The 22,651-nt window shown below is 45.7% G+C and overlaps 2 protein-coding genes across 5 annotated transcripts in view; both read right to left on the reverse strand.

Annotated features, from left to right (window-relative positions):
* ttn.1 (titin, tandem duplicate 1) overlaps positions 1-767 on the reverse strand; it is a 141,843-nt gene extending 141,076 nt beyond the window's left edge. For all 4 annotated transcript variants that reach the window (XM_079357888.1, XM_079357886.1, XM_079357885.1 and 1 more), the window contains exons 1-2: positions 673-767; positions 380-568 (exon numbers count right to left, since the gene is read on the reverse strand). In XM_079357888.1, coding sequence (XP_079214014.1) covers positions 380-509 — 130 coding nt within the window. In that variant the 5' untranslated portion in view covers positions 510-568; positions 673-767. The remainder of the gene's footprint in view (positions 1-379; positions 569-672) is intronic.
* LOC306832983 (titin-like) overlaps positions 544-22,651 on the reverse strand; it is a gene marked incomplete at its 3' end in the record, with an annotated part of 23,163 nt that continues 1,055 nt past the window's right edge. Inside the window, exons 2-37 of the mRNA XM_079358005.1 lie at positions 19,580-19,691; positions 18,801-19,004; positions 18,354-18,641; positions 17,638-17,723; positions 17,334-17,548; positions 17,057-17,189; positions 14,149-14,409; positions 13,583-13,702; positions 11,958-12,020; positions 11,618-11,876; positions 11,234-11,282; positions 10,866-11,075; positions 10,631-10,773; positions 10,312-10,454; positions 9,356-9,583; positions 8,994-9,235; positions 8,674-8,906; positions 8,420-8,584; positions 8,153-8,321; positions 6,293-7,989; positions 5,929-6,207; positions 5,344-5,610; positions 4,979-5,251; positions 4,609-4,872; positions 4,085-4,345; positions 3,728-3,988; positions 3,353-3,616; positions 3,001-3,261; positions 2,649-2,909; positions 2,242-2,502; positions 2,018-2,159; positions 1,761-1,929; positions 1,334-1,565; positions 933-1,217; positions 673-789; positions 544-560 (exon numbers count right to left, since the gene is read on the reverse strand). Of these exons, the coding sequence (XP_079214131.1) occupies positions 544-560; positions 673-789; positions 933-1,217; positions 1,334-1,565; positions 1,761-1,929; positions 2,018-2,159; positions 2,242-2,502; positions 2,649-2,909; positions 3,001-3,261; positions 3,353-3,616; positions 3,728-3,988; positions 4,085-4,345; positions 4,609-4,872; positions 4,979-5,251; positions 5,344-5,610; positions 5,929-6,207; positions 6,293-7,989; positions 8,153-8,321; positions 8,420-8,584; positions 8,674-8,906; positions 8,994-9,235; positions 9,356-9,583; positions 10,312-10,454; positions 10,631-10,773; positions 10,866-11,075; positions 11,234-11,282; positions 11,618-11,876; positions 11,958-12,020; positions 13,583-13,702; positions 14,149-14,409; positions 17,057-17,189; positions 17,334-17,548; positions 17,638-17,723; positions 18,354-18,641; positions 18,801-19,004; positions 19,580-19,670 (8,613 nt within the window). The 5' untranslated portion in view covers positions 19,671-19,691. The remainder of the gene's footprint in view (positions 561-672; positions 790-932; positions 1,218-1,333; positions 1,566-1,760; positions 1,930-2,017; positions 2,160-2,241; positions 2,503-2,648; positions 2,910-3,000; positions 3,262-3,352; positions 3,617-3,727; positions 3,989-4,084; positions 4,346-4,608; positions 4,873-4,978; positions 5,252-5,343; positions 5,611-5,928; positions 6,208-6,292; positions 7,990-8,152; positions 8,322-8,419; positions 8,585-8,673; positions 8,907-8,993; positions 9,236-9,355; positions 9,584-10,311; positions 10,455-10,630; positions 10,774-10,865; positions 11,076-11,233; positions 11,283-11,617; positions 11,877-11,957; positions 12,021-13,582; positions 13,703-14,148; positions 14,410-17,056; positions 17,190-17,333; positions 17,549-17,637; positions 17,724-18,353; positions 18,642-18,800; positions 19,005-19,579; positions 19,692-22,651) is intronic.

The raw sequence follows: 22,651 nt of genomic DNA on the forward strand, positions 1-22,651 counted from the left end.
TGTTTGTCTCCTACCAAAGTCCTTTCAGTTCCTGTAAGAGACGTCTGCTCCTGAAGAAGGCTTCGCTTCAGCTCTGGAGATAAAAGTGTTGGTGCAGAAGGTCCTGCACTTACAGACTTAAACCTTCAATTACTGAACCCAAATCATTGAATGGACCTTAAAGTTAAGTTCCTTGATAGGTGGATGCCTCTGTCAGCTAACTATTCTAGTTTGTCTTCATTTATAATTAATACTATTAAACACTCAGTGGAAACTAACTTGATGGATTCAGATTTTCACAGAGCCTCCCTGGTTCTGAACATGCTAAATGACATGATTATTGAAGCTCATGCAGTGAATAGAAAACATCCATGACACTTCATCTACCAGACGCACTCACCATCGATATTCAAAGTGGCTGCACTTGTGGCCATTCCTGCTGAATTTGTGGCAACACATGAATATTCAGCTTCATGGTTGGCCTGAACTTTGGAAATGTCCAGCTGGCAGATGTCACCATAATGAGACATTTTAAAGATGTCCGACTGTCTGATCTCTCGATCATTACAGAACCAAGAAACCTGCAGATCTGGAGACACAGATATGACAGTTACAGCACATGTTGGCCTCTGTCAGCTACAGTCCCCACAGCACTGGGATTTATTTCTTTTTAAAGCGAGAGGTGGTCCCTACCTTCCCCAGAGATGGTACACTGGAAACGGGCAGGATGACCCTCTGCAACCAGAATGTCCCGTACTGGAGCCAAAAGGACCGGAGCAGAGACCCGCACGGTTTCGACGACTTCTGGAACTAAACGACGGACGAAATCACAAAAACATCGATAAGCACTGCCTTACAATAACCGTGAGCTTAATATCTTAAATAAATAAGACCTAAAGAAAAAATCACATTCCACCATGTCAAACCTTGCCGTGATACATTTCTATATTTACCTTCCACAGTGAGAGGGGCGGAGCTTGTCGCCTCTCCAAAGTCGTTCTTGGCTTCACAGCTGTAGACGGCGGCGTCCTCAGGGAAGACTTCGAGCAGCATCAGCGTGTGCTCGTCCTCGTCGTGGAGGAACTTGCACTTGTAGCTGGTAGCGAGGGCCTGAGAGTCTTTGTACCAGAACACCTGAGGCAGCGGGATGCCGCTCACCTGCACAGAGAAGCGAACGGATCTACCTGATGTGGCGGTCTGGGGCTGCATGTGGCGGACAATCTGAGGAGGCTCTGGCACTGGAAACAGGAGGGAGACGAAGGGTTTAACGAGATCTCAGGAAACATTACATCAGACAGAAGTAAAGAACAGAATGATCGATCAGGAGAGTCATCGTCTCTGTGACGTCTCTTACGTTTAACATGGAGGTTCATGGTGCTCCTGTTCTTGCCCGCCAAGAAGGTGTACTCGCCGGCGTCGCTCCGGTATGTCTCAGAGATGGTGAGGCGGTGCAGCTTCCTGATGGTGGCGTAGTTGAACCTCTCCTCCATCGAGAACTGGATCTCCACCCCGTTCCTCAGCCAGCGACCATCCACATCGTCCTCGTTCACCTCGAACTCGAAGGTCGCTCTGTGTTTCTCAACAACCTGCAGAACACAGAGATATTGGTTTAAAGTGAGTATGAAGCTCCTTTCCTGAAAAGCTGGCTTAACTGAGGAATATGCAAAAGTTAAGAGGTTTTCATTTGAAATGTAATTTATGCTGAAAATCCAGAGAAGGCAGTTTATAGAAATCCTCTGCCCTGTAATAGATGCTGAATAATAATGTCTGTAACATCTTACAGTGATGTCTCTGCTGGCGGGCTCTGAGATTTGGACGTTCCGTCCCTCGACTCCCAGCCGGCCCATCGACATGCTTGACCCGGCGACAGCAGTGTATTCCCCGGCGTCAGACAGACGGACGGATGGCAGAGCCAGGCGGTGCACCAGTTTATCTGAGGTCATTTTATATCTGCAGGCAACAAAGATACAGAACACTGAATCAGAGATGTTCTTTGTTTGCACGATGTTTCACTTGTATGATCGTTAAACTCCCGTACCTGTCGGACATCTCAAGCTCCTGACCGTCCTTCATCCACATCACCTGGATATTAGGCTCAGACACTTCACACTCAAACGTGGCCCTCTTTTTCTCAGTGATCTTCAGGTCCTTCAGGTGTTTGGTGAACTCAACGACACGGGCTGTAGAAAACACGGAGAATAAATGTGCATAAAAGTGTTTCTATCAAGACTTGGAGGAAAAAAAATCGGAGACCAATCTTACCTTCAACATAGAGTTTGGCTGTCGTGACCGCAGAGCCTGCCATGAAGGTGTACTCGGCGCTGTCTCCGAAATGAACGTTCCTGATGCTCAGAGAGTGAGTGAGCTGTTTGCAGCGAGTCTGACATCTGTCCGTGGACCGGATCTCCACGCCATTCTTCAGCCATTTGTATGTGATTCCTTCATAGTTGACATTGACCTCGAAAGTCACTGTGTCTTTTTCCTGAGCATTCAGGTTTTCCAGCATTGTGGTGATGAGGATGGCTGGTGAACAACAAAAACTGGCAGTTAGTTCACTAAAACCTTGATATGGCCACCAATGAAATGTAAAAGCAGGTCTCCTTGTCAGAGAGCTTTAAATCTTGAATGATAATAATTTCTATTAATGGTAGCTCAGGAAACAATCTTACGGCTAACGGTTAGCGTAGCGGACACTCGGTCGTTCCCGCAGACGAAGGTGTACTCTGCCGAGTCGTCTCTGCTGGTGTTCATGATCTTCAGCTGGTGGAGTTTCCCTTGAACCACGATCCGGAACTTCTCGCTCATCTCGATCTCCACGCCGTCTTTCAGCCAGGTGGACGGCACGTTGAAGTGAGACACTTCACACTCGAACGTGGCGACCTGAGTCTCTGGGATCTCCACGCTCTTCAGGGGTTTGGTGACACGCAGGGCTGAGGGGACAATGTCAGAGGAATTATTAACATATCCGACATATAGGATGACTTTCCACGACGAAAGATGTTGGTCATTTCATAAACTTACACTCCACAGTGAGGCGAGCGCTGCACTGGAGGTGGCCCACCACAGCCGTGTACTCTCCCTCTTTGCTGTTGTCCACATCCTGGACGATCAGTTTGTGGTTCTTCTTCTCAGACAGCATCCTGTAGTGCTCGTTGGGCCTCAGCTCTGTGTTGTTGAACATCCATTTGACGGGGATGTTGTCCTCAGAGAGGCCCACCTCAAACACAGCGGTTGCATCCAACAGAGAAGTCACATCCTTTGGCTTCTTCAGAATCTTGATGGCTGTAAAAACATTTATTTTGTTAATGTTTTACTCTTGGAGAAGTCTGATATCTGGTATTTCCAATATCTTTAACATTCAGTTGTTGCTTACTTTCAACGTTAAGCCTGGCGTTGGCTGCCAGTTTCCCCAGTTTAAAGGAGTAGACGGACTCATCCTGTGTGGTGCAGTTCTTGATCTTCAGGGTGTGGACTGTGCCTACAATTGTGATCTCATATTTATCGCTGTTCTGGACCTCCACACCGTTCTTGATCCACTGAGCTCCCCTCACATCCTCATGGGTCAGCTCCAGGCTGAACACTGCTTCCTGAGTCTGAACCACGTTCAGGTTCTTCAGAGTCTTCTTGATCTTCACAGCTGTGGACAAATAATCCGACTTCAGTAATCTGTCCCAGTGGATGACTTTAAACCATTAGGATGAAAACAAACTTTGTTGTATTGGTGTTTCATTCTTGAACATGGACTTACCCTCCACTTTCAGGGTGGCTGAGGTCATGGATGTAGCCACCTGATAGGTGTACTCTCCAACGTCTGTAGCTTTGGTGATATTGATGACAAGGCGTCTGACAGCACCGTCTACCTCACTTATTGTGTTCTCATTGAAATCAACAGGTTGTCCTTCTTTCAGCCACCTGCCCTCAGCCGAAGGGTTGGCAACCTCACACTCCAGCACCGAAGTCTGGGAGTCAGCCACCACCAAATCACGCAGGGGCTTTTTGATAGCTCCACCTAGTGACAGGAGACATTTGTTGATTAGTCCAGTTGACACTAAAGTGTGTTTCCACAAGACGGAAGATTTTTTTTTATCATTTTGGCTAATCTTACCTGAGACTGTGAGCGAAGCACTGCTCATCTTCTCACCAGCAGCAAACATGTACTCGCCCTCCTCATCCTTCATGGCGTTCATGACGGTTAGGATGTGGCGCTTGTTTTTGGACTCCATCTTGTATTTGGCGCTAGCTTTCAGCGGCTGCCTCTTGAAAGTCCAGAAAGCGTCGATGCCCGTGTGAGAAACCTCAACTTCGAACGTTACATTCTCAGACTCTGAGCACTCCTTGTCAGACATTGGTTTCACGATCTGGACAGCTGTTTGGAAAAAGAGTTTGAGTCAGCTAACTTATTATCAACAAACTGTTTTTCAAATTCACAATATCAAACATCTGCAGTCTAAGAGATATGTTTCTGTTGGGACATCTAACTTTTTGTTGAGGGTTGACCATCTCTTCATTTTCTTGGTTTTCAGATTAAATCTAAGACAGGTTATCATGTCCTTTAACTTTGTCAGATCAAGAGATACATGGTTACTCATCCAACTTAAAACATAGGTAATCTTTCCTTAAACAACTTACTCTGAACAGAAAGCCTGCAGCTGGTATCAGCACGGCCGACCACCAGTTTGTAGTGTCCTTCATCCGACGCATAGGTCCTGTTGAAGACCAGACGCTGCTTGGCTCCCTTCGCAACCATCTGGACACGCTCACTGGGCGTAAGCAGTTGCTCGTTGTGGTACCATTTGACTGAGCTGACATCCTGAGCCGAGATCTTGGTCTCCAAGACAGCTTTGGTTCCTTCAACGGCACTAGTGTCCTTCAGTGGAATCAAGACGCCGATTGCTGAAACACAAAATAAAATCTGTAAGATTTGGCTTTGACACTGAATATTTCAGTAGAAACATGAAGTGTGTGTGTGTGTGTGTGTGTGTGTGTGTGTGTGTCTTACTCTGAATGACCAGCTTTGCAGTGGTTGAGATACCGTGATCAGGAACCACAAAAGAGTACATTCCATAGTCGTCCTTGTTGGTGTCTTCAATCAGGAGCTTGTGGATCTGTCGGTCAATAACCATGTGCACACGGTTAGAAGCAGAAACTGGCTGGCCATTCTTCATCCAGGATCCCTCAACGTTCTCCTGGGAGAACTTGACCTCCAGCTGAGCAATGTCCCCCTCGCACACTGTCATGTCACTTAAAGGCTGCATCATGGTCACCGGGCGCACTGAAACATCAAGATGACATGTTAAGAATCTGATATCTTTGAAAAAGTTTGAATGTTTGCCTGGGGTACTTCAGGTCACATTCAAAACTCACATTTCATCTTCAGTGAAGCACTTGTCTTAAACTCTCCAACTTTGAAGGTATATTTTCCTTGGTCTTCCTTCTTGACATCTTTGACTGACAGGGCGTGTCTTCCACGACGAGAGGTCATAACATATTTACTGCTAGGAGACAGCAGTTTTTCCCCGAAGAACCAGCTGCCTTCAGCGTCCTCACGAGAGACAACACACTCAAACTCTCCAGAGTAAGTCTCAGGTACCTCTGTGCTCTCCAGCTGCTTCACGATCTCCAGCGGGGCTCCTGGTTAGAACCATTACAGAGGGGATGTTAGTGGAATTGTCTTGGACAGATAAGTGACAGCTGAATCTAGTCCTTATTCAGTCCCCCACAACACAGGCTATTGTCTAATGACAGTGTAAAGCTACTCATTGACACTGATAAAAAGCTTGATGTGAAGTGATCCAGGGATTTCTGCACAATGCACTCCACCACCGACTGTTTCCTTCATACAAGTCAAACCTGCTCAAACGTCATGAGTTCATTTGACCTGAACAATTAAAGGATTCTGCATTGATCTGCAGAGATCTGTTAATAAAGATCAGTTGTCGACCAACCCACCTTCCACATTGAGCTTAGCAGTTGTTCTGACATCATCGTCGACAACCATGCAGGTGAATTCTGCATCATCCCTCATGTCAATGATCAGCACAGACAGGAAGTGGACCTTTCTGTCTGAGTGCATCCGGTATTTGTCTCCAGAGAAGATCTCCGTGTTGTTCTTCAGCCACTTCACCTTGACGAAAGGCTCGTTGGTTTCACACTCAAAGGTAGCCATGGTGTCCTTCTCCTTTGCATTCACGTCCTCCAGTTTCTGTGTGAATGTGATGACTTGCTTCCCTGAAAACATTGCGTAACAACCTTTGTTAGAAACATACAACAAATAAAATGATGAATTACAGTTAGGATGTGTAAAGTGCATTACCTTGCACAAGCAAGAAAGCATGGCTTGAAGTCTCTCCAGCCTTGCTTGTAGCTTTAACCATGATGCTAGCAGAATCCTCCACACGGACATCTCTGATCACCAGCTCACACACGTGGTCCTCAGGCCAGTACCAGGAAATACGCTCAGACTTCTCCAGCTGAACACCATTCTTGAACCACTGGCACTCAGGTTCTGGTCTGCCGACGACTCGGACTCTGAACTTCACTTCTTCACCCTGAGCTACAGTCTGGCTGGTGATACGCTCCAGGATCTTTGGCGCCTCCATGCTGGCAGAGAGCTTGACTCTTTCTGGTTTAAGTGGTTTAGCTGTAACTTTGCGGCGCTCTTCCTCCTTCTTCTTTTCAGCCTCCTCCTTCTCCTTGGCACGGTGAGCCAGCTCATCCTTCGTTTTCTTCAGGAGATCTTCATAGGACTCATCCCTCTTACGTGCCTTGAGCTCCACTGCGGTGATGGACTCATAATAACCTTCTTCTGTCCTGCGCTTGAACTTGCTCCTCAGCTCCTCTGTCTCCTCTGTGGCTTTCTCATGGACTATTCTTTGGGCTTTCTTCAGCTTGACCACTTCTTTCAGCTGAGAGTCTTCTGCAGTTGCTTCTGCCTTCACCACCTCAAATGATATTTTTCCAGGTTCGGCTGCGGCTTCAGCTCCCTTGCTGTCGGGAGCACGGCGCAGATGTGTTCTTAAGTCCTCTTTCTGCCCAATCTCAAGTTTCACAGTGTGCTCTGCTGCACCAATGATGTTGTCAGCCACGACTTTCACCTCTCCTGAATCATAGGATTTGATTTCGATGATCTCAAGATAATAAATGCCATCATAGCGAAGTCTGTATCTTTTGCTTTTGCGGATAAGTTGTCCGTTGAGGTACCAGTTAACCTTGGGTGATGGATAGCCGGTCACTCTGCAGCGGAATCTGGCTGTGTCACCCTCCATAACACTGACTGGTTCTGGAAGAAGGACGATCTCAGGTTTAGTTTTCTCAGTTTCTTCTTCAGCTGTGACTCCATAGGGTCCTCCCTCGTGAGCCAAGCGTTCCATCTCATCAATTCGGTGTGCCCCTTTCCTGCCTTCAGGAAGCTGAGATTCCTCCACCAGGCCCTTCTCATCCTTCACTACAAAGGTGGCCGAGGTCTGGTCGACTCCAAACTTGTTTGTGGCTCTGCAGGTGACGACCCCGCTGTCTCTAGCATAAGCAGCCTCATAGTCGAGACTGCAGTAACCAAACTCGTTGACCATGCGCAGCCTGTTAGCAGCTGCCAGGGGTTTGCCGTCATGCAGCCACTCCACCACCATGGTGGGGTCACCGATGGGAGTCAGCCTGCACTCGAAGTGAGCCGGACCGATGCGCTTCATTCTGACAGAGGTCAGCTTCTTCTTGAACATCGGCTTCTGTTGCTTCTCTTTGTCGTAAAGGTCTCCCTCCTCCCACTGCTCCTGACCGTATCGCTGATGAAGGGGCTCCAACTCTGGAGCTGCGATGTCTTTGGCTTTGTACGTTCCTTTGGGAATAATGAGCTTCCTCTCCGGTTCAGGTTCAACGTAATCAACCTCCACGTTGACTCTGCAGCGCGTGGTGTCCCTGCCGGCCTTGTTGATGGCTGTAGCAGTGTACCAGGCGCTGTCTGAGCCAGCTGTTGAGGGAATTTGGAATTTGGCCTCTCCTCTCGTTCCTTCAACCCTGAAAGATGAATTTGCAATATTAATATACCAATACACACTGGTTTTTCTTCAAGAAGATGTTTTAAGGGGTAGTTAAACAGAATCTGACTCAGAACATTTTTCGAAGAACTAAGCATTGGACTGTGAAATGTGGTTTTCTATAAAAGTTCAGCCAATTATACCTGATGTTTGGGTGCTTGTGTGGGGTGATGATGTCACTGTTTTTCAGCCAGACAATATCAGGCAGAGGATTTCCAATGGCTTTGACAGCCAGTTCAACAAGAGTCCCCTGCTTCACGCTGATATTCTTCAGCTTCTCAATAAACTGGGGGCGCACTAAAGTTTCTTTAGCTGCAAAAGAAGAACATAAATGATAAAGAAACTTCAAATTTGTGAAATGTTTACAGGAAGCCTTCTTGTTCAATGTATAGAGTGAGCTGCAGTTATACCATCAACAGTCAGAGTCACAGAGATGGATGAGCGTCCAGCTCTGTTCTGAGCGATGACGGTCCACTCTCCAGAGTCGTGAGGCATGGCCGGGACAATGATCAGGGACTGGGTGCCGTCCTCTTTGACCACTATCTTGTGGGTGTAGTCACTTACTACTTGTTGTCCTAAGAAGTCAACAAGAACAGTTTGATTATTATGAGGCCATAAAAACTTTTGATTGTCACAACAATGAACTTTGTCTGATTGTCCTCACCGTTGTGGAACCAGTATGTGTCGGGCATGGGTCTGCCAACGATTTTCAGGTCAAACCGTGCAGTCTGGCCCTCGGAGCATTTACATGAAGAAGGCTTCATGACGAACACAGGCTTGTAGAGCCTCTCCAGGGAAGCCTCGTCTGTCTCATCAAGCCTTCTGGCAGGAGAGCGTCCAGGAGAACGGCTGGGAGAACGTCCCGGAGAGCGGCTCACAGAGCGAGGAGATGTGGACCTGAGGACAAGGTAGAGCAGTGTTAAACAAGGTGTCCACATTTCTCTGTCTTGGGTTTTCTTGTCAGTCCTTTGAGAGAGACATCACCTGATTCTCTGCATGGCCGGCTGTGGTGTGTATCTCTGAGGCGTCACAGCTCCAGACGCCTCGATGTAGAGCTTTCCAGAGCTCACAGCGTTTCCTGTCATGTTGGAGGCGAAGGCGGTGTACACGCCTTCATCCTCTGGAAGCACCACAGGAAGACGAAGACTGGCTCGTCCGTCCTGAAGAACCTCCGTCTGGTAACGGTCGCTCGCCCTGATTCTCTGTCCATCTTTGAACCAAGCAATCTGACAGAAGACAACATATCATTGTAGGACCACAATGGAGACAAATGTGCAAATACGTTCAGACTTCACATTGGCTTTTCAGTTAACTCATTGGAGTGATGGAAGCCAAATGTTCTTTACCTTGGGGAGTGGTGTTCCAGACATCTTGCAGTGGAAAGTTACTCCCATTCCTTCCATGATTCTGTAGTTTTTGACAGGTGTGTCAAAGGAAGGCTGCTGGGCCTCAGTGGGGGAAGCAGTCATTATAGTTTCTCCATCCTCAGTCACTATTTCAGTGTAGGTAATCTGCATAATACGTAGTTCAATCTCCTGGATAATCCTCTGCTCAATGGCAGAAAGGTGGAATTCCTACAAAAGATGAGACATTACAGATGAAGTACTCAGGACCTCTGCTTGCCTCTTTTGTTGTTTTAGTAAAGACTGTCAATCAATCAATCAATCCTTCCAATCACTGTTGGCTGGTTGTGAATTTTAGCAAAACCAAATTTGCCAGGAAACCGTGTCCCAGTTTGCAAATATTGGATACAATCAGTGACATTTTCCAAACTTTTTTTAAAGATTTTTTCTGGGCCATTTTTTTTTGTTTTAAGCCAGTACACATTGGAGGTAAATACATGGAGGACAGGGTGGGAGAAGACGTGGAGCAAATGTGTGCCTTGAACACATGTTGACGAAGAGAACTGTGGCATCTGCACATTGGGTGAAAGGTCAACCCTTGAGCTAAAGTATCTGTCTTTCTTCCTTAGTGCAGCCTTTCCTTGGGGTTTCTGAAACTACTGCCAACAAGGTTTACCTCACCCGATCCCTCAGAGGCCCTGTATGACCATGGTGAAAATACCTGCATTTTTGTATTTTATGTTGTATTTATCATTGTGCAATCTTTTCTAGAAACCCATTCAATTCTTGTCCTTCAGGCTGTAGCTGAAAGACGGAAAACAGTCTGCCCCGAAGCCCCCTGCTGGGTGAAGCTGGCCTTGTTTATTCGAGGTAGTGTACATGAGTTGCAGGTACTCCTGATATACGACCATTTTCCAAAACTCCCAGAGAACAACCTACTACCATAATAATGCTCCTACCTGTCCAGAGATAATGGTGGTCATCTGCGCCATTGGTGTAACAACCAGAGGGGGAACATCACCCACTCTGGGCTCCTGCACCACTGCAGTCACTTCAGTCTTAAAGGTCACTTCCTGTGTCTTCATGTACACTTCATATTCCTCTGTAAAGACAACACATTTAACAATAGAACATGTGACATTGGAACTAGAAGGTTTTAGGACTTAATGTACTTTGAAGTCTTTTAGACACACTGTCTCTTCTATCCCAGTTCGATCTCTGTTGCCCTCCAGTTTCTCACTTTGGCATGTCAGATCATTGACACAGATGACCACTTACCTTCTTCCAGCAGACTGACAGAGGCTGAGACCTCTCCAAGCTGGTTCTTGGCAAAAACGGAGTATTCTCCAGCATCATCAGCGAAGGTCATGGAGATCTCCAATCTGCATTCTCCAGTATCCTTCTTGTAGGCCACTTTGTATCTGAGCGACATTTTGGAGGGGAGGTCATTAAAACCCGAGCTTTGTAAGCAGTGAATATGTAACCCTGATCACGTTTTCAATATATCTTATACCTGTATCCAGTAGTGAGTGGTACGCCACTCTTCTTCCAGATGATGTGAGGTTTGGGGCTTCCTCCAACCTGGCAGTCAAATATGACACTTCCTCCTTCCACCAGCTTTTGAGCGGTGGGTTTCTTGATAAAGAAGGGTGCAGCGGCAGCAGTGTCGGACTCAGCCACGCTCACCTGAGACATGGTCTCATCTTTGGCTTCTTCAGTTACTCTGAAAATATAATTGTATTTTTAGAACAACTAGCCAAGCCGTTCTCTTCACTGAGAACCTGAGGTATTCTGTCTTAAAACTTTGAATAATATTTACAATGTTGATCGGCCCTTGGATGGATTTATCATGCAAACTCTAAAGATACTTGATCAACTCACAGTTTCTCAGTAGTTTCAACTTCCTCTCTGCTCTCAATTTCCTCAGACACTGAAAGACAAAGTCTTGGTTATAATACATTACAGGTAGATACAAAACTAACACACAACACTTTTATCCAAATGTAGAAATTAATCTTGGAATCAAAGCAGCACACATTAAATTACCAAACCAGCACTCAATAAAAATAACAGCAGCAAATGTAAACATGGCTGCAGAGGGGTTTGTGCAGAGTGTCTGTAGCAGCAGGAGGGCAAAGTGTCAGACAGACTGTCACTAGAAGTGGCCCAACAATAAGCTCAAGGGTACAAAGCGGCAAATGGAATATTAATGAAACCAAAGGGATGGTTTGTAAATGGATGGTCTGGTGGTCTGTTGGTACTGACCCTGGACAAGCAGGTAGCAGGAGGTGCTGACGGTTCCAGCCTCATTTGTTGCTGTGCAGGTGAAGCGTCCGCTGTCTTCAGCAAACGCCTCGCGGATCACCAGCAGAGCGATTCCTTTCTCATAAGTAATCTGGAAATCAATGGAGCTCTCAATCTTGTAGTCCTCTCTGAACCACATGATGACAGGTGCAGGGTGACCGCTGATCTGGCACTCCAGGGTCACAGACTCGCCCTCTGTCACATTTGTGTTCTTCAAACCCTGAAGACAAAACACTTTTAGAAAACAGCACTTTCCAAATGGCCCATTGAAATGCTTCGTGGTTTTGATGAAGACACTTACAGACACCAGTGTGGGGGGGACCACGCCGCCACCTGCAGAAGGTACAGCTGCTGTCTCCACCGCCTGTTGAAGAATCACAGACCTGTTAGCACACTCAACCTAAACAAAGACTGTCACTAATTCTAAAATCAGAGACATGGACACAACACAGCAACACACTCAGGACAGGACATGGGATGGGCAGATGTAACGTGTAAAGAAAGATAAGAAGATGGAGGAGAGGCTTGATGGGCTGAAGAGATGAGATGAGATTGTCAATTGCACCAACAGGCAAGTTAAACAGTGATGTCACGGATGATAAACTCTGGATGCAACAGAAATGAAGAAAACCGGACTTAAAACAAGACTTCATGGCAAGCAGGGGCCCCGAAAGGTTGTGATGTTTGTCACTTTATAATTTATCTTAACATCCATCAGCCCTGTGAGTTAAGATGGTAAAATATCAAGTTGGTTCAAACTCAAAGGAATGTGGAAATGCTGTTCTGGATACCATGAATAAACACAAACAATAAATCTGTGATGTTCTGGAGATCTTTGGTTTCTTGCACCGATCCTTAGATCCTTCATCTTAGACAGACAAAACACTGAGTCTTTGCAATTTAAGAAATAGTTTGTTCTGAATTAACTCATCAGGTTTTCTTGTTCTGTTCAGATCCAGCCAACCAAACTAGGTTACAAACCTGGGCTCCCCAGTCCTCATACATTCTCTCCAAACCCCCAGAGTACACCACCCCTGTCAGTAACTCAGCACCGTAATGACTCGGATATTTCTCAGTGAGCTCTTTAAACGGTGCCGGGATGGACTGCAGGGTCTCTCTGGCCTCCGCCACTCTATGAGACGGGACGGGAGACTTGACGGGCCTGATGATCTTTTTAGTGGTGGCAGAGCTTGAGGATAACTCTTTCTGTAGAGTGGCGATAGCCGAGCCGGCGATGGAAACCTGACCAACCCAAAGAGGAGGAACAGCCACACCATCATCATCATCAACAATCAACGTCGTGTTTTAAAGCTACACCACAGCAGGGGGAGGGGTCTATGGTCTGTTAGTTATATTAAATCTAAGACGGGTGGGAGGTGGATTTATCTGATGGTTCTGCAGTGTCTTACTGGATTAAGTGACTGTAGAAAAACCAGGTTAAAGCTCGAGCTGTCATTATATTATAGATGTTGTAATATTTACTTCCATAAGTCAGTAATCAGGCAAGCAGTTAAAAACTGTTAACCACTGACTAAACATTGTGGTTACATTGATCCGTGTGTCCTAACTAATATAATTTAAAACATGTAAAATAGAAAACATAATAAAAAGTAAAGGACTCATGTCCAGGCATTGACAGGACAAAATGTCAGATATGTTTACATCAGATGTCCCGCCCCTTCTTGATTTTCATTGGTCAGTGGGAGGGATTTACATCACTTAGGAAGGCTTATTTCAAACTGAGAAAGCTTTGAATGAACTCAGGCTCTTATGGGGTAACGTTTGAATGACGTTTAGATTCTAAGAATTAAAAATGGGATGTTAATGTTATATTTCTTAGTCCACACGTTTCTCCATGTCTTTTACTTTGTTTAGTTCCATTCTATCCACACAGGTTATTTACTTCCCTCACGTCGCCTCTCTTACCTCAGAGCTAGACTCGTGTTTGGGGACAGAAACTTTAGAAACTGTAAATTGTGGAACAGGTGATGGGGCAGGACCACCAGAGTCCACCTGGGTGAAGGACATTTCTGTCGCTGTCTGAATCTGGAGTAACCAACACAAGAGCGTTACAACCTCAGGAAGTCTAAAACACGGCAACAAAATCTTTTATTCCAATTAGTAGAACAATTAATGACATGGTTATCAAGAGTCCAACTTTAACCTTTTAGAGAAATGACCTTCAAGCACTGGCAAATAATTTTGTTCAAGTTGATTAAACTGTTGATGTGTTTTTTGTTTCTATTTGAACACAAGGGGGCGCACTATACAACAGTCGTTATCTTCCATGTTTGATGTGATTCTTTTTTAACCTGACAGGTTTTAAAGAAGGGACAGAAATACTTGTGTTTGTCAGGATAGTCGATGATGGAGCTGTGACAGACTTGGTCATATCTTTAGTGATACCTGAAAAATTGTTTGCCAGTCCAGAACAATGTGAATGATTATGAATCCCTGTGCATGTTGCCCCCTGCTCCTGTCGCCTAGCTAACCTGAGGCAGTGGTTCAGTTGTAAACTCCTGAGCAGTGGTAAGCATTTGGCCAGCCTGCGCTCTCGTAGTTGTCCAGCCAGTTTGATATTGTTGATCAGAGGCCGCGGCGGCGGCAGCAGCCAGCATCCTAAACTCTGCCTCTACAGCCTCAGACTCCTCTTCAGCTTGACCGCCCTCCACATGCACGGGCAGTCGGACCCGAGCCAAGTCCACAGCGGCCACCACTTTGGCCACCGCCCCAGCTCTTTTCCCTCCCTCAGCCTGGAGACACAACCAGCAGCACATAGATCTCAGGACATCCATGGCAGCACATAACAGAAGCAGGCAGGTGGATCAGAAGTAATCAGGACCAGGTCCCAGTCTGATGGCCTGTTAGCTAGGATCAGGGCCAGGTCCCAGTCTAATGAGCTGTTAGATAGGATCAGGACCAGGTCCCAGTCAAATGAGCTGCTAGATACGATCAGGACCAGGTTCCAGTCTAATGAGCTGTTAGCTAAGATCAGGACCAGGTCCCAGTCTAATGAGCGGTTTGCTAGGATCAGGACCAGGTCCCACTCTGACGGCCTGTTAGCTAGGATCAGGACCAGGTCCCTGTCTGATGGCCTGTTAGCTAGGATCAGGACAAGGTCCCAGTCTGATGGCCTGTTAGCTAGGATCAGGACCAGGTCCCAGTCTGATGGCCTGTTAGCTAGGATCAGGACCAGGTCCCAGTCTGATGGCCTGTTAGCTGTTCCTGTTTTGCTTTAGTGCCCCTGGTGGTGGACTCTACATACTGCATGTTTTAATGTGTTGCCCAGTTTAAAGTCACTGACTGGTTTGTGTAAGATGAGGGAACACCAATCACTGATTGTTAGCCTGTTTCACACCTCCCTGCCTCTGTGAACGACTAAATGAATATCTGCACACACACACACACACACACACACACACACACACACACACACACACACACACAGGAAGCAGAAACCATATGGTTTAAATCTAAAACACGTTGTCGAACACAGATCCAATTTAGACACGTTAGCATCATCACAGGAGAGGAGTGTGTGTGCGTGTTTGTGTGTGTGTGTTTGTGTGTGTGTTTGTGTGTGTGTGTGTGTGTGTGTGTGTGTGTGTGCGTGTTTGTGTGTGTGTTTGTGTGTGTGTGTTTGTGTGTGTGTAACTCACAAATATTTCCATCAATGTGATAAAGACAACAAAGGTTCATCTGTTTGACATGCAAGAGAAACGTCTCTGAAATCAGATCATCAAGTTCGTCATCTTCATCATCAATCAAATCAAGTCAACAAAGAGCCAGAAGAACACAAAGCTGTGGCTCCAAATCAAAAAGAAGAAGGAGGCGTGACGTGTCGAGCTACCTGCTCCTGCTGCTGCTTAAAACAAAGACGGACATCTTAGTCAAGATCACAGAACAAACCGTCTCACTGATCAACAGCTGGAGAGAATGAATCTTTACAGAAACACTGTCTCTTTGTTTCCAGACTCTGTGCTGATGGAGACGGATTTAAAATGGAGTTCAGGATTTACTCATCTATTTGAACTAATTAAGATCTTTGATAAATAGACAATGCAGCATCTAGTGGTGACCAGAGGAACTGCAGTTAACAGTCTGATTCTTCACAAAGTTTAAGATGTATGAAGTCTCCAGTTAAGGCACTGTGTCTGTATCACTCAAAGGCATGTATGTGCACCGATCACATGTATGTACACCTATTACATGTATGTACACCTATCACATGTATGTACACCTGTCACATGTATGTAAACCTGTCACATGTATGTACACCAATCACATGTATGTACACCTATCACATGTATGTACACCTGTCACATGTATGTACACCTGTCACATGTATGTACACCTGTCACATGTATGTACACCTATCACATGTATGTACACCTATCACATGTATGTACACCGATCACATATATGTACACCTGTCACATGTATGTACACCTGTCACATGTATGTACACCTATTACATGTATGTACACCTATCACATGTATGTACACCGATCACATATATGTACACCTGTCACATGTATGTACACCTGTGACATGTATGTACACCTATCACATGTATGTACACCTATCACATGTATGTACACCTATCACATGTATGTACACCGATCACATGTATGTACACCGATCACATGTATGTACACCTGTCACATGTATGTACACCTGTCACATGTATGTACACCTGTCACATGTATGTACACCTATCACATGTATGTACACCTGTCACATGTATGTACACCGATCACATATATGTACACCTGTCACATGTATGTACACCTGTCACATGTATGTACACCTGTCACATGTATGTAAACCTATCACATGTATGTACACCTGTCACATGTATGTACACCTGTCACATGTATGTACACCTATCACATGTATGTACACCTATCACATGTATGTACACCTGTCACATGTATGTACACCTGTCACATGTATGTACACCTGTCACATGTATGTAAACCTATCACATATATGTACACCTGTCACATGTATGTACACCTGTCACATGTATGTACACCTGTCACATGTATGTAAACCTATCACATGTATGTACACCTGTCACATATATGTACACCTGTCACATGTATGTACACCTGTCACATGTATGTACACCTGTCACATGTATGTAAACCTATCACATGTATGTACACCTATCACATGTATGTACACCTGCACACACACAGTCTTTGTTTCTGTGTTTTCTGTGTGTATTCTTGGAGACATCTGATGGAACGAGTTCATTTAAAAATCTGTTTATCATCTCTGCAGAAGAACAAATCAGAGAAGAAGAGACGTTTAACAAAGTAATCTATAAAAACCTCATCGCCACCTTTCCTCCTCCATGTTCCTTAAATTGCTCGCCGACAGACGCTGACTCACCTCTCTGACATGTACCTCCCAGCGCTGCTCCAGGCCTGTCGGGGGGACACCGGGGTCCCCCTGCTTCCATGGCGGCAGGACGTCGGCGCCAACTACCAGCTGTTTGCGTGTGGTGACTGGGGACTTGACTGGCCTGTAGGGGGAGACGATGGGGAAGCGAGGTCATAGGTCTGCTGAAGGCTTGGAGATGCCCGACGCCACTGATGGAAACCCGATAAAACTTTCTGCTACACTTAAACTCTTCAATTCAAGCGAATCATCACTTTATCCGACTCACCTGACAGGCGTGGGCGTGGGTGCCTTCACGTGTCTGACAGGTGACGGCGACTGTTGGCGTCCTCCGGTCACCTTGGCAACCAGTGACGGTTGAGTCGGTGACTTAGACGTGGGTTTGGGTGGAACTCTGGGGGGAGTCTTGTGAGCCAGCTGCTGAGTCATATGCTCCATCTGCACCTCCATCATGGCGGAGGCCTGGAAACTGGTCTCCACTCTCTGAGGACGGAGCACAGACACAGACAATGACGCAATGCTGGAGAACAGAATTTAAACAACACCTGAAGGACAGTCAGACTTTCTCCAACCTTTTCCACTCTGGTCTGACGTGTCTGTGAGATCTGAGCAGTTGAAATCACGGTCTTTGTTTTCTTTGCTGGGACGGCTTCTTCACCTGTAAACGGACAAGTTCATTCAGTGAGACAAAAAACAAAATCACATTCATGGTTACAGATTCACCTCAGAGTCACTTTGTCCTGATGCTCACTGAAGCATCCAGAATCACAGCTCATCATTCAGAGAATCTTCACTGACCAGTTCTTCTGCACAACCCGGTTTAGACACACAAGCAGGACTTCTGATGTCTGTGGTTGACTCTGAAACCACACACTCATTCCCTCCTCCCTATAGAGATACTTCGTGTTACACAACTAGAACGTGCAGTTTACTGCGGCTAGGACCAATGCCCCTTTCTGCTCGCAAAAACATTGTAACCCCAATTCATGATGCTATATAGTGCTTGTGCACTACTTTTCACAATGCATTGTGGGACGCAAGGAGTGGGCATTATAGGTTAAGATCGCGCCCACTCAGAGTTCAGACAGCTATATGATTGACTTCAGGCTTACAGTTCCCCATCACTTCCTGTCCGTGATGAAGGTCTGAGTAGTCATCAGTGAGGAGGTCAACATGCTAAGCTAGGCTAAACACCTCACACACTCTTTATGTCAGATGATCCAATTGAACATCTCACATGTATAAAGGATTATGAGAGTAAAAGCATTCGACAGTCTGACATCCTCACCCTGAACCTGCAGCTCGGCGGTGGAGGTGGCCCGTCCACTGCTGTTGGTGGCGGTCACAGAATAAGTCCCAGAATCCTCTGGGAAAGCCTCAGCGATCAGCAGACTGTACAGGTCTCCTTCCTGAAGGATCCTGAAGTCGGCTGAGCTCTGGATCTCGGCTCCCTCTCTGAAGAACTTCACCACAGGTGTTGGGATTCCTGTGACACGGACGTCCAGCCTCACCTGGCTGCCCTGTCTCACTGTGGAGCTCTGAAGTTTCTGGAGGAAGCTAGGGGGCGCTGTCTCCGCTGCAGAGTCACATTTTCAATATGCATTAAAGGTATCTCCTCTTTTTTAAATTCCATTTATGGAGTAGACTGCAACAAGGACGTCATCGTTATTGCCTTTTAAATTATAATTTCCAGGTCACCCTAACATCTCTGATCAAAGTCTGATTTGGAGCTCACCTGTAACCAGGAGTTCAGCGGTGCTCGTTGCTTGTCCTGCTCCGTTGGTTGCTCTGACAGAAAATCTCCCGCTGTGTGCGGCGGTCACAGCGGGGATCCTCAGAACAGCGCGGCCGTCGCTGAACGAGATCTGAATGCCGGGCAGAGCGGCGGCGGAAAGAACCTGGCCATCACGAAACCAGCTCACCTCAGGAACTGGAGAACCTGCAGGCGAGAGAGGAACCGGATGGGCCTGGTTTCCATTTCCGTAAACTCTGAAGGCCACTATCTACAGGGAGACTCTGAGGTCCACTATCTACAGGGAGACTCTGAGGTCCACTATCTACAGGGAGACTCTGAGGTCCACTATCTACAGGGAGACTCTGAGGTCCACTATCTACAGGGAGACTCTGAGGTCCACTATCTACAGGGAGACTCTGAGGTCCACTATCTACAGGGAGACTCTGAGGTCCACTATCTACGGGGAGACTCTGAGGTCCACTATCTACAGGGAGACTCTGAGGTCCACTATCGACAGGGAGACTCTGAGGTCCACTATCTACGGGGAGACTCTGAGGTCCACTATCGACAGGGAGACTCTGAGGTCCACTATCGACAGGGAGACTCTGAGGTCCACTAGGGTTAGGGTTAAGACTTCATGGCATTAAAGCCAACAGCTCGAGTTCTTTTCTGAACGATCAGAAACTGTAGACGGACTTAAGTAACCCCGAGGTCGGACCTGGAAGAAAGAAAACGTCCAAATGAAACCAAACAGGAAAATAAATGGAGGCGTGTCTTACCACTAACTTGAGCCTCGAACGCCGCGGCACTACCCTCTAGTGCCACGACGCTCTGCAGCGGCTGAGTGAACGTCGGTGCTTGTGTTGTCATGATGGCGGCGGCGGCGGCACCCTGCAGACAAGCAGAGATAATCCAGAGTTAAAGTCAGCACATGAAACAGCAGGAGGAGACACAGGACGCCGCTGTCCCGTGAGCCCTCGCTCCTGAAATAGACCACCAAATGTCTCCGTCTGTCAGCGCGTGAAACAGCCTCCCATCATGACCATATTCACGTTTGAAACCATCACAGAAGCTACAGAATCAGGACTGTTTCCTCTCGACAGACTCCATAGAAGTCTATGATCAACTGTTGGCTGATTTCAAAGACGTCACTAACGAGTTTATGTCGTCAGTCTTTAGTTTCAAGTCTTCAGTCGTTACAGTCGGCTCCCTTTCCTGAATCTGAACCCAAACATAAAGATGATTTAGGACATTTGTAGTCTCATCTAGAGTCAAAGAGACCAGGCAGAGGGGGAGGAGTCAGGATGGGGCTACCTGTGATTGACACATCATCACCATGGCAACTTGAAAAATCTCACGTTCAGTTGTTCTTACGGACCGAAAGCTTAAACACTCATAAATATCGCAGCTCATCACACATGCTCCGAGCTAACTGGAGCTAAAGCTACCTACACATCACTGCTCCAAAGCTCCGCCCTCACATCCTAATATGGTCACATCGCTGCTCCAAAGCTCCGCCCTCACATCCTAATATGGTCACATCGCTGCTCCAAAGCTCCGCCCTCACATCCTAATATGGTCACATCTCACTCCAGAACACCAAGATGGCTTCATTTAAACAGAAGTCAAGCTGGCTGCCTCTTCCTCTTCTTCTATTCCTTTCCTTCTTTAGCGTCCTTCAGCTGCCTCAACCTCGTCTGCAGCCAGGAGGGAAAGGAGACAGCAGGCTGATCGCCACAGTAATAACTCCTGAGTCTAACATGATTTAAAGAATGGACAGCTCTAACATGTTTGATGGACAGCTCTAACATGTTTGATGGACAGCTCTAACATGTTTGATGGACAGCTCTAACATGTTTGATGGACAGCTCTAACATGTTTGATGGACAGCTCTAACATGTTTGATGGACAGCTCTAACATGTTTGATGGACAGCTCTAACATGGGCGCAGCTCTGAAATCAGTCACTTCAGATCTTTGAGGATTTGACATAAATCTTGTTTCTTTATAAATCTGAAACAAGAAACTAAAATGTAGAAAAAGAGTTTATCTGAAGAGCGACATCTCGACTTGTTCTGGATGTGTGTGCGTGTGCAGGTGTGTGTGCGTGTGCAGGTGTGTGTGTGTGTGTGTGTGTGTGTCTGAGCGGGGAGCAGGAAGCATCAGCGCTGCAGGAAAACTGGAGAAGAAGAAGAAAGCTAACCTCTAAGGTTTGGATGCTTCTGTTCAGGTTTTTATTGAGTTTAAAGCCAGCTGAGAGATGAAGTGTCTGCTGCAGGTTTGAGTTTCACAAACCAGAGCACAGCTATAAATGTCAGGGGGCGGGGCCTGTTGGTGGGCAGAGGACATTGACGGACAGCAGCAGCTGAAGGCATCAGAAAAGAAGCAGCTCCATGTACAACTTAAACAAAGTTTAATGCTGCTGTCAAATCTGAAGACCGAAACAATAAAGACAATGAAAAACATAAAACATAAAAGAGCAACATGAATGAGTCAATGAGTCATGATAGAGTCATGATAGAGTCATGATAGAGTCATGATAGAGTCATGATAGAGTCATGATAGAGTCATGATAGAGTCATGATAGAGTCATGATAGAGTCATGATAGAGTCATGATAGAGTCATGATGCTGGATATTGTGTGACCTTGCTGTTACCTCATTGATTTAGCCGTCTCAGTTTGTGAGCTCGCAGCTGCTTCATGAACATGTCCGAGTTTATTTATGTTTGTTATCATGTTTGGTATAAATGACCAGCAGGGGGCGCCGTGCCCCGAAGTGATCCGCTCGATGAAGAAACAGAAAACGTCTTTGAGTGACACGGACGAGTTCTTTGTTCATCATCGCTCTTATTTTGTGTTTTTGTTGATGATTATCAACTTTTACTTAAAAAAATTTAACATTAAAGACTTTTATTTTGAAAAGAACTAAACTTGTTTAAAAAATAAGTTTTATTTTTTAAACTTCTTTATTTTGTAAAAAATATTAATATTTATATTTCTTGAACTGTAACTACTAAACCCTTTCAAAATAAAACAAAGTTTCACAATAAATGTCAAATTGTCTGTATATGTGTCTGTGTGTGTGTGTGTGTGTGTGTGTGTGTGTGTGTGTGTGTGTGTGTCTGTCTATGTGTGTGTGTGTCTATGTGTGTGTGTCTATCTATGTGTGTGTGTGTGTGTCTATCTATCTATGTGTGTGTGTGTGTGTCTATATATGTGTGTGTGTCTATCTATGTGTGTGTGTGTGTCTATGTGTGTGTGTGTCTATCTATGTGTGTGTGTGTGTGTCTGTGTGTGTCTGTGTGTGTGTGTCTGTGTGTGTGTGTGTGTGTGTGTGTGTGTGTGTGTGTGTGTGTGTGTGTGTCCAAACAGATACAGAACCATTTACATTATTTCACTTTTTTCTCTGAAGATGAAAAGTTTAAAAGAGTTATTTCTTTTATTTTGAAAGTCTCTGAATTTAAAATCATTTAATGAAATCTGTTTGTTTTTCTTTTTAGCTGATTGGTGGTTTTATTTTTATTTTCTTCACACTGAAGGTTTTTCAAATTTAATCGTTGAAATAAAGTTTCCTTTCAAAATAAAACACATTTTAAAGAGTGAAAATCAAACGATTGTCACTGTGTCGTGTTCAGGTTTTACATAAACATGTGGTCAGCAGAGGCTTTTATTCTGAAAGGACTGTGCTTCCTCTGGATGATGCAGCATTATTTAAACATTTTATAAAGTGAGCTGGAGGTCAAAGGTCACACAGCAGTAAATTAAATACAAATAAAAAATAAATATTAAAATCTAAACTTTTATTTACTGAACATATCAGAGATCTTTATTTCACGTTGAATGGTTTTCGC

The sequence above is a fragment of the Symphodus melops genome, assembly GCF_947650265.1.
Source record: "Symphodus melops genome assembly, chromosome: 12".
NCBI classification, from domain to species: domain Eukaryota; kingdom Metazoa; phylum Chordata; class Actinopteri; order Labriformes; family Labridae; genus Symphodus; species Symphodus melops.